The 15495-nt window shown below is 25.6% G+C and overlaps 1 protein-coding gene across 4 annotated transcripts; it reads right to left on the bottom strand.

Annotated features, from left to right (window-relative positions):
• Window positions 1-11033: 11033 nt before the first annotated feature.
• APPR6 (Tetratricopeptide repeat (TPR)-like superfamily protein) lies at window positions 11034-14238 on the bottom strand. 4 transcript variants are annotated; one of them, XM_089764621.1, is made up of 5 exons: window positions 14105-14226; window positions 13926-13995; window positions 12208-13790; window positions 11994-12067; window positions 11421-11559 (listed from the first exon to the last, which is right to left on the bottom strand). In XM_089764621.1, the coding sequence occupies exon 3, from the start codon at window positions 13748-13750 to the stop codon at window positions 12308-12310; it is 1443 nt and encodes a 480-aa protein (XP_089620747.1). In that variant the 5' UTR covers window positions 13751-13790; window positions 13926-13995; window positions 14105-14226; the 3' UTR covers window positions 11421-11559; window positions 11994-12067; window positions 12208-12307. The 4 variants fall into 4 exon arrangements, with proteins under 4 accessions (XP_089620741.1, XP_089620751.1, XP_022768119.2 ...); XM_089764615.1 differs by having other exon boundaries at window positions 11034-11559; window positions 11994-13790; XM_089764625.1 differs by lacking the exon at window positions 13926-13995 and having other exon boundaries at window positions 11034-11559; window positions 14105-14184.
• Between the last annotated feature and the right edge of the window lie 1257 nt (window positions 14239-15495).

The raw sequence follows: 15495 nt of genomic DNA on the forward strand, positions 1-15495 counted from the left end.
AAATATATTTTAATAAAATTATATAATTGCAATATATTATTTGTAATTTATAATTTGTCTTTAATTTTGAAATATTACTAAATTATTTAATTTATTATTATATAAAATTCTTCTTTAAATTATGATTTTAAAAATTATATGTGATCTTTTCATGCTCTAAGTGTATAAATATAATTAATATTTAAATTTGATACAACTAAGATTTAATAGGATAATAATAAAATTATATAAACACAATTAAGAATACAAAAAATAGAGTTTAAGTCATCATACATACAACATTAAATTATTTTTATATATATCCCCAACATAATCAAACAAAAAACGCTTTTGATGTCGATTACTATCATGAGGAAAAGTCTGATGCTAGAAGTTATTGGTCAATTGCAGCAGGGAAGCCTTCTTACAATCGACCGCCATAGCAATTTTCTTGTTGACGAATCCCTCAAAGTCGAAAGCAAGTGATAAAATACACTTATGTGAAAAAAATAAGAAAGATAAAACGGTGAAAATGTAAAATATGCTATTGTGTGAAATTAAAATTTCACAACATAAAATATAAATTGCATTTCTTGTTGATTTTGTAAAGTAGGTTTTTTCTAGTGGTCATCCTTTTACATTGATAATGTAAGGCAACCTAAGAATTTTATTTATCAAGATAAAAGCAAAATGTAGATTTTTTTCTTTTTTTATTTTTGAAATAAAATAAAATGTAAATATTAAATGTTAATGGTTGACTAACAATAACATTAAAGTTCAAAGTAATTACACCAAAAATATTTCAATTAGTAATAATGTTTATTTAATATATGTTTAATTCCTAAAATTATAAAGGTAATGAAAATATAATCAATAAAATTTTTTATTTACGGTTGGACATAATTAACTTCACTTTATGGTAACTAGAAAATAGAATCAATCAAAAGTTATTTTTAACAATTTTCATTTACGCTTGAACAGTAACTAGCTCCACTTTATGCTAGTCATGAAAATGATAATATCAAAGCAACAAACATATCTAATGACTAAAACAAAAAAAAAAATCATAACTTAAATAAAATCATTTCATACAAAAACTAAAAAATACATACTTAATATATATGATAGGATAGATGATAGACAATCACTTTATTTTAATCTACACCTAGCTTGCTTTCTTGTTTCATGATCCAAAAAGAGAATAATAATAGGTATTTGGTATACAAGTCAATATCATAATAAAAACTTGCAAAAAAGGTATAAAATAATATGTACAAATATATATAATTTAAAACTGCAATAAAACTAACAACAATAGTCAAAACATAAAAAAAAAAAAAAAATTCAAATCATTAAATTTTCAAAAAATTTTACTTAATTTTTCTTGGAACCTAAACAGATTATTTTTAAGGGAAAACATTTTCAAAATGATTTTTTTTTCAAAAAATAACTTATTATATGATTATAATGAAACATAATTTGGAATAGTTTCACTCAAGAAAAAAAAATAGAATAGTAAGTAAAATAATACAAAACCAAACATAAATTAATAAAAATCTTTAAGAAGTAATTGATTATATTAAATTTTGTGCAGCTAATCTACCTGCATATATAATATCACAAAGAAAAAAAAAAGGAACCTAAACTATTTTTACTACATGGCAAAAGAAATATTAAGACAATGAGAAAAAAATATTGAAATGATACAATATATTTCTTAAGTATCCCAAAACACCTTTATTTATAGGATGAGTCTTATTGTCTTAGAAATAATTATGGAATGATTTGTAATTTTTGAATGTCTAATTGATTAAAATGAATTTAAGAACCAAATCAAGATCAATAATAGTATTTTAAATTGAGAGTAATTTATACTTGACAATTGTAATAATTAAACATAACGTGTATTAACTTGTTTGGGAGAAATGGAAAAGGAAAATTTTTTAAATTAGTGTAATAATGATAATGAAATTCATTTGATATTATATATACTAGAATTAATTTTAATTGATTTAATCATCTATTAATTATTTTAAAATAATATATATACTTACTAAGCGCGTACACACACAGAGATATATATATATATATATATATATATATATATATAACATAGCTTAAATGGTGTAGTAAATAAATAAGTCATAAGTTACAAAATTGGCAATTGAATTTTTTTTATACAAATGTAATTTAAGAGTTGAATATTTACAATTGAAAAAAGAGGTGACAAAATTATTCTATGGCGATGGCAATTAAAATTTTATTACATTTAATGTAAATTTAATTAAGAATGATTTAAAGTAAATAATAAAACATAAATGTAATTAAGTTATTAGAAGATACATAACAAATTTTTAAAATTATCCACATGTCAATTATATACTCTATTCATGTTGAACAATTTCTTTTTAGTCAAAGGCTTTAGCTTTTATATATTGATATAAGAAGAGATAAGATATAAGATAAGATTATTAAAAACTAAAAATGGAAGTAATTAGAGTAATTTATGGAATGTATAAAAACTATCATCTAATAAAAATTTAATTTTATTATCATTATTACATTAATTTCAAAATCTCTTTTTTTGTTTCTCTCAAATGTATTGAATACACATTATACTTGACTTTTCTAATTATCAAGCATAAATTACTCTCAATTTAAGACACTATTACTCTTGATTTGGTTCTTAATTTATTTTAGTCAATTAATCATTTAAAAATAAATATGAATAAGAATCATTGAATGTGTTTTATAATAATGGAAATAAGATATTTTAAATTAAATATATTTTACCATTAAATTCTAAATTTTAAATTTGAATTGCATAATTAATTTTTAACAAATGTAAATTTTTTAGATTATCCACATATTAAAAATGTAGACTATCCATATCAGATTTTTTTTTTTTTGTTAGAAGTTTTGGCTTTTATATATTTATATAAGATACATAAGATGGCTATTTTTCAACCATGAATTAGCCAATTGTTAGTTTTATTTAAGTTAAATTATGTCAAAGATCTCTATGCATTGCGAAATTTTAAAATTTAGTCTATGTATTGTAATTCAAATAAATTTAGTCAAAATACCATTTTGATTTTATAATCTTAGTCCAATTATTAACTCTATCAATTTTTTGTCTTTAAAAATGCTAACATTGTCATTGACTTGATGACGTGGGCGTTAGCTTTACTTAGATAGCATTGTCCTATTGACGTAGTAACTTAGATGAAATCAGTTGTTAAATAATACAAATAGTTTTTATACTCATACGAAATTTGAAATTTAATTTCTAATCTGGTATGAAATTTAAAATTTAGTCCTTTTAATGTAAAAAATATTTTTTTAAAAATGCTTTTTTATTATATATAATTAGTTATTATTATCATTTATATTAATCAATTATAACATTAATAAAATTTAAATTAATATATCAAAGTTAATATTATTTTAATTAGTTTAAATATGTTGTATAACAAAATTTGTAATGAACCAAACTATTAAGAAGAGCTGCATTTATAATGAATCTAAAATAGAACATGAATGGAATGATCATTTTATCCAACCAAATAAAATAAAAGTTTTAAACTTAAATTCTTACGAGAGACGAGATCCTATTTATTTAAAGAACGAACTTTAAATTCTAACAAAACAAAAAGAGGAAATAATTTATTTGATAAATTGAAGCATCAATGTCATGTATCATAATGAGAACTTTCAATTTTTTTATCTTCACAAAAAAACTTATCTAAATAATTATATTAAATTAAATAATAAAATTAATTCTGAAACTAATACACATTGAGTTTAGTAAATTACTTTATTATATTAAGAATCTTGAACTTATATTTATTACAAAAAAATTATTTAAAAAGCACTTAATTTAAAGGAATAAAAATACCATTTGATGGATAATTTTACCCTTTATACAATTGAATTATAATTCTAATTCATTTAATAAATTAATAAAAATAATAGTTTTATTAAAATTGTATAGTAACATATTTGTATCATAAATTGACAAATTTGTGATAGATTTTTAATTGATTTGTGTAAATTTTTTTCATATGGCCACAATATACTATAATTGTAATAGAAAAATGTGACAAATTATTAACAAATTTTATATTTTATGATGGAATGTAACAAGAAATAATGACAAAATTAGTAACAGTATTTCACATGGGTAATAAAAAATTGTGACTAATTTAGTGACAATATAGGAAAATTATGATAGAATATTATAATATATTTTTTAAAATTGTGATAGAATATTATGGCATTTTTAAAATTTTATATTTTTAAAAAACTAAAAAAATTTTAAAAATTCAAGATATTTTTATATTAGAAGGATTAAATTTCAAATTTCATGTAAGTACAGGGATTAAAATTCAAATTTCGTATAGGTACAAAACTATATGCATAACTTGATAACTAATTTCATTCATCCCAATTGTTGCATTAGCAAAATCAACATCCACGTCATCAAGTCAATGATCACATTATTATTTTTAATAGCAAAAAATGGATGAAGTTAGTGATTGGATAAAAATTATTAAATCAAGATAGTACGAGAATTAATTTTGTATGAATTACAGTATATGGACTAAATTTCAAATTTTTACAAAATATAGGAACCTCTAGCACAATTTGACATTTTATTTGCTAAGCCTATGTTTAAAATCAGAGGAGAAAAGAAAATGGAAAAGAAATCTAGAGAAAGAAGGAAATATTTTCTTTATTTAGATATTACTAAATGGGTGTCTGCGCATTGTTATGAATCAAATTTTTTTTGTTTTTTTATTTTTATTCACAATTTTTTTAAAAAAATTACCTAATTTTAAAAAGTAAACAAGACAAAAAGTATAAAAAACCCTTAATGAAAGTGACATGTGAATATATAGATTGGCCTTTTATTCTCACAAAATATATTTTCTATAAAATAAAATTATTTATTTTATTTTGTGTGCGAGACCCACTTAATACCAAGTTTTCAACAAAAAACTGATAAATAAATATAAAGAGTAAGGACCTACTTACACTAGTATAACTTTTACACTTTTTTTTAACCATTGGATCAAAATTACTAAATTTAAAAATATTATTTTGATTCAAATAGGTCATAGATTTAATTTTTATCTAAGGATCCAAAAAAGTGTAAAAGTAACACTAGTGTAAATGGATCCTTCATCATATATAAATATAAAATTAAATAGAGAATCAAATATATATTTTTATATATATCATAGGTTGGTTTAAGGTAGAACATCATAAATGTGCTTTTAACCGTATTCGATTTTTATAAAAAAAAAAATTGATTCTAGTTGATTCAATAAACACCTATATCAAATCAAAATGGGTAAAAATCTATCAGATGCTGATTATTTTGTCATTTTTATCAACCGATTCATTTGTTGTAAAATTGATCTAATTAAAAAAATAATAAACAAATAAATAAATTGGGATGCTACATGAGCACTCCCATTAACATTATTTTTCTATAAAAAAGTTGAAAAAATAAAAAGAGACAAGGAAAAAGGAAAGGAAAGAAACGTAAAATGTTATGTCAACACATTGAATAAAGATGAAACAAAAGTTAAAATGAGTAAAACTCATATAATGAATAGATGAATTAAATCTTAATTATTTATAAATATAGTAACTTTTATTAAATTAAGATATTAAATAATAAGTTAATTAATATAATACATATATAAATATAAAATGAAATAATAATTAAAAATAATTTTATATGTATACTCAAGGCAAGATGGAAGACTCCACACTTGCATTCGTTTCGGATCTCGATTTTAAAAAAGGAAAAACTTTCACTCGATCATGAAGTTTTTTAAAAAAATGTACATATTAGATTAGGACAAATCAAAACACATGAGATATGAGTTATTTTATCATCCATACGTTCATTCGCATTTTTCTTACAAAATTTATTTAATTAAAAAAAAGTAAAGAAAAAAAGAAAAATTACAAGAAAATAAGGGAAGAAAATGAAGTTAAATTAGAATGACATGTAGATTTATTAAATTAGGGTATTAAATAATAATTTTATTCATATAATACATATATCTAAATAATGAGTTTTCTTTTAAACTTAATCATTGGTTTTAAAAAAGCAAAAATTAAAAAAACAAAAAAAGGACAAAAAAAAAAAACAAATTCCAAATCTAGATGTCATGTTGGCATATCTGTAATATCCTTTTCATAAAAAATTATCAAGTTATAAAAGAAAAAAGAAAAAATTTTTAATCAAAAGGGCTTCACTTTAAAAAATGTTAAAAAATAAAAAAATTATTAAATATTTAAAAGATAAAAAAATCTAAAAAAAGAAAAAAGGAAAGCAAATGACTTGATATGTGCCGTACCATTGATATCAAGTATGTTAGTTAAAAAGAATTTAAAATCTTAAAAAATATTTATTGAATATATAAAAAAGGAAAATAATAGAAAAAAATGTTACATACCATTGGTATCAAATGAGTCACACAAAAAAATTAAAATCATTAAAAAATATTAATAGAAAAAATTAAAGAAAAAAAAGAAAGAAAGCAAATGACTTGAAAAATGATATATCATTACTATCAAGTGAGTCAAACAAAAATGAACTTAAAATAATAAAAATATTTATTAAATATATAAAAATAATAATAAAAACACTAAATATGTGACGTGTCCTTAGTATCAAGTGGCTTTTACACAAAAAAAATTAAATTAAAAAAAAAACACTAATTAAAGTTTTCAAAAAAAAAAAGAAAAAATGATTAAAAAAAGGCTAAAAGGAAAAAGAAAAAAGAAAAAAAACTTGGTATAAAATGGATCCCACCTTAAAATAATTAAATCTTTTTAAAAATTATTTTAAAATATTTAAAAATATATTTTAAAAAATTAAGAAAACAAAAAAAAAAAAAGATGAGGGAGCATCGTTTGTCACCCTTTAAGGAAACTCAAAATTTTGGTCAAAATGACCAAAATTAATAGTATGAATTTAACTTGAAATAAGAGAAAGCGAGTGGGATTGAACACCCCTTATTTTTCACCAAACGCTTTTGTTTTCAATTACCCTACATTGGGAGAAAAACTAAGGAAAAAATGAATAAAATTTTTTAAAATGTAAAATAACATTTATACCTTTATTATATTAAAATAATTTTTGTAACAAATTAATCTATAATTTAACTTTTGAGGAGTGCTTACTATCAAGCTTAACAATCCACTGTTTAATCAATTTTGTAGCCAATATGCCATAATATACATAAATAGGGATGTTAATGAGTAGGATATGTGACGGGTAAAGCATTCTTCATCCTTATCAGGTATTTTTATACCGATCCTCATACCCATTCTCACGAGTATTTCAAATTTATTCCCATTTCAATCTCAATGGGTGTGTAATGGGTATGAGAAATCACCGTACCCATAGCTTTTCAAAAAATAAAAATAACTATATATTTTTTAGTTTTTTTATATTAATCTTGTATATTTACATAATTTTTTTTATAAATATATATTAATATATATTTTTTCAATAAAAATATAATAATTTTAATTAATCTAAAATAATAATTTATATTTAGTAAAAAGTCTATTTACTAAATATATAAATATATATGTAAAGTACAAGTACATGATAAGTGCTATGTTACTCGTCTCAATCCCTGTATCAATAAAAATTTAAAATTATATCATATTTATCTCCATACCCATAATGTAATACTTATTTCCATCCTTATTCGAATAAAAAATCAAGTTCTTCATTAGATATAAGTAAGATTGACATCCCTATACATAAAGAAGAAGAAGTTACATAGTTTTCCTTTTCTTATTAGATTATTGTTTTTAGTTGCCAAAGATAAAACATTTTCCACCCTTTACTATTACTTTAAAGATGCCCAATAAACTTTTAGCTTTTATTTTTTGCATTTATCTATATGATATTATATGATATTGTTGATTGATTGCGTGAAGATTTCTAAAGCATTTTTGTTACTCTATTGTAAGATCGTTCTCTTAATTTTCTTGCATTATGTGCACCGTGCTTATGTCATAACACAAATTTGAATTTCTATTATTTGTTTTGAATGATAATTTTTTTATACATGTACTATTACTTCTTTCTTTCTACTTAAAACAATTAGTTTTAAATTATTCCTATAATAAATGAAAAATTTTAATTAAAACAAGTGTAATTGGAACATAATATTATAATTAATTTTTTTCTTTTCTTTTCTTTTCATTCATTGACCAAATAATAATTATTAAAATTTCTTTCATTTTTTTTTCTTTATTAATTTTAACTGGTCAACCAAAATATACATATATCCTTTCTTTTCTATGCAGGTCAAATTATACAATAGATATATTTTCTTTAGTTGATAGTGAAATTAATCATTCTATCTTAATGTGCTCAAATTAAATCTCTATACTTCATTTAATTATCAAATTTAGTCAAATTATCAACAGTTTAGAATTGATGATATGACTTTTGACTTTTTTAATGTAGCATTTTTGCTTATGTGGCCGTTGACTTTGTTGACGTGTAAAGTCCATGTGGTCAAAGATGATGATATGACAAAATTATTTAACACGTCACCATTTTTCTACGTTAGTTTTTTTTTAAAATTATATGGCTCATCCCTATATTTTGGTTAAATAATAGAATAAGTCCTTCTAGCTTAATGTTTGTTCAAATTTGATCTCTATATATTAATTAATTATCAAATTTAAAAATTGACCTAAAATAACATATAAAAAAATTATTAATTTGACTATGACATTTTTTTCATATTTAGATAAATTTTTTTGGATAATTGAATTATTAATTGACTTAATTTAATAAATTGGATTAATCTCAAATTAGATTATAAACCCAACATAAACTAAATTATATCTTTTCTTTATCTTTTATTTATTTATTTATTTTGATTTATTTTCATTTTTTTCAATAACTATTTTTAATATTTTTGAAATATAAAAAATAAAAAATAGATAAAAAAATAAAAAGCTTTTAAAATGACAGAAATGTAAATATTAAATCAAGAAATCCAAAATCAACAAACCTAGATACATAATTAACAATAAAAGTAATTGTAGACATTTTATTTTTTTTTAAAATTATTTCGATATTAAATGGGTTTCGAAAGTCATTTTAACATTGGGTTCTAAAATTATTTTTGGATCAATTGGGTTTAATTGTGAAATTGGATTTTAAGCCTAAATTTAAAGGCCCAAAAATATTTTATTTATTATTTATTTATTTATTTTTATTGTTTAGTTTGTGAAAGTTAAGAAGTCAAAGTAAAAAAAAAAAAAAGAAATTGAAAATTGAAAAAATAAGAAAAATATGAAAATTTTTTGGAAAGATTGATTTGGAAAAATTTTAAGAATTTAACAGCAATTGATTTTTGTGTATTAATGGTTTTTGGGATAAATTTTTTCTATGATCATTGAATTTTTCAATCACTGGTCTTTAGAAATCTCATTGAAATATAAGTTCATTGAATGAGACTTGTAAAGGGAAATAAGAGGAAAATGAGGATGAAAGAGGAGAAAAAAGAAAATTAAAAAAAATTGATTTTTTTTTTTATAATAGGTTTAAACAAAGTTGTTTTAAAATATGGGTATGATATAACTAACGTGTTGACCTATTCATTGACTTTATTTATGACTTGACCTATTTGCATTGAAAAGTTTTTTTGTCTTTTATTTTAGTTTTATTTTACTTTAGGTTAAATCTTAAATTCAATAATTAATTAATGTATATGAATCAAATTTGAACACATATTAAAGTAGAAGAACTAGTTTCACCATTTAACCAAAGTAAAGGGACGAACCATATAATTTGAGAAAAGTTAACGAGGAAAAATAATGATATGTCAAAAAGACTTGCTATATTATCGTTTTTTACCACGTGGACTTTATATGTCAATAAAGTTGACAATCACATAAATAAAAATATCACGTTAAAAAAGTTAAAATGTCATGTCATGTCATCAATTTAACCGAAAAAAAATTTGAACCACTAATAATTTTGACTAAAATCGATCATTAAATGAAGTATAAAAATTCAATTTGAACAAATTAAGATAGAGTGAGTCATTTCATGATTTAATTAAAATACAAATATCTATTGCATAATTTAACTTTTTTAAAAGAAAAATTTATTTCATTTCATTTCTTTTACTTTCCTTTCTCTTTCTTTCTTTTACTTATTTTTATCTAAACATAAACATATTGAATAAACTTATTACTGCCAAGTCAGCATTCACGCAGCCAATTGATGACATAACTAACACGTGGCATTTTTCTTTTAAATTTGTTGGTCAAAGATAATTCCTAATAAGTCGTTTCCATGCTGTGGAATCGAGGGCCAATTTGAGCATAAAAACCTGAAATGGTTTTGACTTTGGAAACAGTTACAGCTTGCTTGTTGTGAGGGTTTCATTTTGTGAAAAGAAATTTTACAAATAATATGGACCAATCAGCACAACTGATGGCAAATCAGCATTGTGTTTTAAGTGTACATACTAACACATATTTTTGTATCCAATGCAGTTTCTTGTTCTCAGCTGGATTACTTTATGAGATCAACAAGATTTCGGGAGTGACGCTTTCTAAAAGTGAATCAAAAACAAAGAGACACTGAGTTCAAATGTCATTCCTTTTCACCGTAAACAATATTTGATTAGAATGTTACGTTTTTGTTCTACACGTACTAGGTGCAATCAATAGTCAGTAGTGATGTCAATTTAGAGATTTTCTTGCTGACATTACTGCTAGCCACTTGTCATTGGCCCCAAGGGGACAAGGATTAATACATGTGTGGATTGGGCATAGATCTTCCAACCCCCCCCCCCCCCCCCGGCGCACCCCTTTTTTTTTTCCATTGAATGAAGAAATTTGAGAATTATTGTTTTGTTCTCCATTTTGCTTAGGTGCTACTTGTGCTAGGTAATTTAGTTTTGGCAAATATTCTTATAATGAAGATAATGAATACAACGTATTAGTAAATTCCAGTTTGTATGAAAGCAAATGGGTGGTGCATGTTCATGATGGCGCGTAAATTCACTAAACAAAATCAAACTGTACGAGTGAGTTCAATTCGTTACCCATTAACATCGCAAAATGGGTATAAGATCAAATAACCAGGCTGCATCCATAAATCTATCTGACCTTAGAAGTCACTAGACAGTATTAATCAAGACAGCATATATGATTATTTTGCTTGCCTAATTGCCTATGACAATTTGACATCTGATTCTTATTAACATCTAAAACACAAGAACTGAGCAAATCCTTGCACCGAAGAGCCGATTTGTTCTATTTTCCTCTTGAAAGAAACCGTGACTTACAGGGAGCCCAATCTTGCATTCAACATTCTATGATATCTATAAGTATGCCCAAAAATCCAATTACAATCCTCGTCCTCCACTTTCATCAGTTACTAGAGAGTATAGACAAGGATTCAGCTAAACATGGTTGCTACTCCTCTAGCGGGATGCTTCATATGGCTCACTGTTGTAATATGTCATCTGCTTTCTTCAATTGAATAAGAGAGTTTTCTGATATAATCTGTTTCCATAGAGATTTCTGTTATTAGACCTTCAAATAAATGTAAGCAGTTACATTTAGATAAAGAGTTTCATGATAATACTTGTGTTCACTTGAAATATCAGCAATGTTAGGCCTTAAAGTATTAAAAACCACATTGGTTATTAAATTATGAAAACTTTGAATGTTCTGACTAAATTCTTCCATCAACATATGATGCACACAATGAACTTTCCGACACTGTCCAGCATTAATATAGCATTACCATTCTTAAGAAAGCATTAATTGAATTTCTGAACCATTCCTCTAAGTGACAAATCTAGTTAGACATTTGCAGGTAGATGGCAATGTACAGAGGGAAACCTATTGCTTACAACTTGGGGAAGTTTGGTGTGGGGGTACTTTCACATCCAACTCAAGGTCCAGAAGTAACTCATAAAAATTTCAAAATTTACCTGCACTTTTCCTTTGATATCTGGAGCAGCATTCTGCGCACCCTTTTTGTGACCTCTATTTAAAAGGAGAGATGCTATTTTGCCAGAAGGCAAAACTGAAATTGTTAGAAGAGAGCGAAAACAAAAAAGAAGCAAGCATATATTCTTTCTTTTATATGTGTCCCAACCAATAAATGTCACCGCTTTAGAAGAAAATCAAAGAGAAACAAGTTACCTGCACAAACTGATATGTACTTTAATACCATGTGCCATGTTGTAACCAAGTATTTGAATTCCATATGTCCAGCATTACTAACAGCGGAAAAGAAAATTCTTCAATCATATAAAGGTTCTTTGATCAGGAGGTTCATTTTCTCCTGAAGAAATTTGAGTACATCTTCTCTCCCTTCTTTTATAAGCAGTTGTCTTAACCTCCCAAAGGTCAGACTTGAGGGCTGAATGCCTTTATCTAACATCTCTTCTAGTAGGACACAAGCCTTAGCAGCATTGCCCTTCTCACATAATCCATGTATGAGAACTGAAAATGTGTGCATGCTTGGGATAAAGTGCTTCAATTTCATGTACTTCCATACTTTAAATGCCATGTCTAAGTCATCTCTCTCACAGAACATCTTTATCATTATTGTATACGTGTCTGAATCTGGTTCACATTCTTTGATCATCCTGCGGAACACCTTAAAAGCTTCATCAGTCTCTCCACGGCCTATCAAGCTGTTGAGAATGATGTTGCAGGTCCTTGCGTTTGGTGCCACACCCTTGGAATCCATCTCATTTAAGACCCTATACACATTCTTTAATTTGTTTACTTTACAAAAAGCACCAATCAGAGCATTATACACAACCACATCTGCCTTGATTCCATTTCTTTCCATCTCTAGGAATGCATCAACAGCATCTTCAATTCTGTTTTCTATCCCATAAGTATGGACCAAAACACTGTAAATAAAAGAGGTTGGCTTGCAACCATTAGAATCCATTTCCCTAACAATTCCAATAGCTTCGTCCACCCTCCCTGCCTTGCAGACAACGTCAACCATTATACCATAGGTCACAATATCAGGGTCACAACCCATATCAACCATTTCTCTGAAGATCTCCCTAGCTTTTGGCAAATTCGGAGCCCTACCCCATCCTTCAAGCAAAATACTATACGTTTTTGAGTCCAGCACAAATTGATCTTTCATTCTATCAAAAATCTCCTGGGCTTTCCTCACATTCTTGGACTTACATAAGGTACTTAGTAAGCCATTAAATGCTGCTAAATTTGGCGGTACACCATACTTCTCCATGACATTAAATGTATAAATCGCTTCCTCCACCTTCTGAACCCTTGCATACCTTCTCATAATAATACAAAACGTTTCAACATTCAACATGCTCTTGTTCCTCATCGTATTCACAAGATCCCACATGATCTGGTACTGCCTTATCTTAGCCAAAGATTCAATCATAGTATGATAAGCCCTAATACTATGCATATAATTCCGCTGCTTCTCTGCCCATTCAAAAAATCTATAAGCCAACATACCAGCATTCTCGAACCGCTTAAGAACATCCTCCACTACTTCAGGTGAAACCCTTAGCCCACTTTGATCAAGAGCTGTATCAAGCACCATTGGAGAAGAAGACATCATGATTTTACAAACTTTGTTGCTTGTAACTAAAACATCCCTTGTTGATTCACTTGAACAATAACTTCTCACCAATGCAATCCACCCCAACAACAATTTGTGACGACAATTGTAAACTTTGATCATTTTTTTTTGGTTTGAACTTTAATTAAGAATCAGAGCTCACCTAGAGTACAAGAAACAAAATAAAAGCATTAAAATTTACGAATAACATCATGAATGCACATGAAAATACTTAAACAACCCAAAGTTCATAAATTTTAATCCAATTTTGATATACCCAGATTGTATTTTGACTTACTTTTGAACGATTAGTGAGAATTAGATTGTAAAAGCCAGTGAACTTTATCAATTTGCTGTCGAAGTTAATGCTACATACGAAGTTGGCAATGAGCAAAAAATCATTTAACATATACAAGAAAAAATATTGGCAATGAAATCAAATCTAATTAGAAAGAAGAAGGAAGCAGAAAATATTACCGGAGATACCGTCGTAGTTGCCGTCGCCTTTGGGGAGGTGGAGAGTGTAATAGAAAGGTTAACTGGTTTAATCTTCGAACAAAAAACCGCACCGTATTGTGCTAATACAACTTCAAAACACGCGCAATGCAATCAAGCAAATGGCCCAAACAAAAGAAACCTTAATCAAGCCCAAGTTAAAGTCAAAATAAATAATTGTAATATAGAAAGTAAAAGTACATGAAATAGAAACAAAAAAATTCCATTATATTTTTAAAAAATAAAAATAAAATAAAATTTTGTTATACAAAAAAGTAAAAATTTTAAATTTAACAATAAGGTTTATTTATAAAATGTAATTAATTATTATGGAGAAAAAAATGACAAGGGCATTCTTTTGGAATTAAAGTTATTATTTAAGTATATGAGATTATCCACATTTAAATTTTAATTATTAAAATTAAAAATTCAACATTGTACTTACATATTTTTAAAAATTTTAATTAAAGTTTTTTTTGAAACTAAAAAATCAATTAAAGTTAAAATTTTTATTATATTATTTGTTAATTTTTTTTAGAGTTATAATTATAATCAAATATTATATTCATATAATTAATTATTACATCATAATTAACTTACTGATTAGCAATTAACAACCTAAAAAACAACTAAGCACCCAACTATTACATCATAATGAAGTTACTGAATAATCAACTAACAAACAAATTTAAATCATTTTAGCTATTTTTATATAGATTTGCTCAACGAAATGTTTCTGCAACTCATATAAGACCTCCCAAGTTAAATCTTCAAGAAAGCAATTGATCCACTGTACAAGCACTTCCGTTACCAGTTTCCCGCATTTCTTTTTCATCCTTTTGTCCAAAATTGGGATTGGTTCCTTAGTCAGAGTTCCATCGTCATCAAGTAGTGGAAGAGTGGATTAAGCTGGTGCTTTCCGAATGTTTCTTCAACTGAGATACATGAAAGACTGGATGTATACAAGTCTTTTGCCCCAACTCCAACCTGTAAGCAACAACGCCTATCTTCTGTATGACTTTGTACGGCCCAAAAAATTTTGCTGCAAGCTCAAGGCACCTCCTGTTAGCAATCGATAATTGCCTATAAGATTGCAATTTAACATAAAACATAGTCTCCTATTGTGAAGGTCCTGTATGATCGGTGTTTATCAGCCTGCTGTTTCATCTTGTTCCTAGCTTAATTCAAATGGAATTTTATCAATTGTATTGTTGCCTCCCTGGTTTTTAAACTTCTGTCCACCTCTCCCACCTTAGAGTCTCCAGGTAAATATGGCATGTATATCAGGGCAAGTTGGCCGTACAATATCTCATATGGTGTAGTCTGAATGGAAGAATGGTAGCTAGTTTTATACCACCATTCAGCCAGAGGCA

Source organism: Durio zibethinus, chromosome 1, assembly GCF_047325235.1.
Source record: "Durio zibethinus cultivar Kanyao isolate XHJ-2024 chromosome 1, ASM4732523v1, whole genome shotgun sequence".
In the NCBI taxonomy this organism is placed as follows: Eukaryota; Viridiplantae; Streptophyta; class Magnoliopsida; order Malvales; family Malvaceae; genus Durio; species Durio zibethinus.

Excerpts from the sequence above, each read along its gene's own strand:
- APPR6 (XM_022912384.2), bottom strand. The coding sequence starts at position 13,750 with ATGATCAAAGTTTACAATTGTCGTCACAAATTGTTGTTGGGGTGGATT.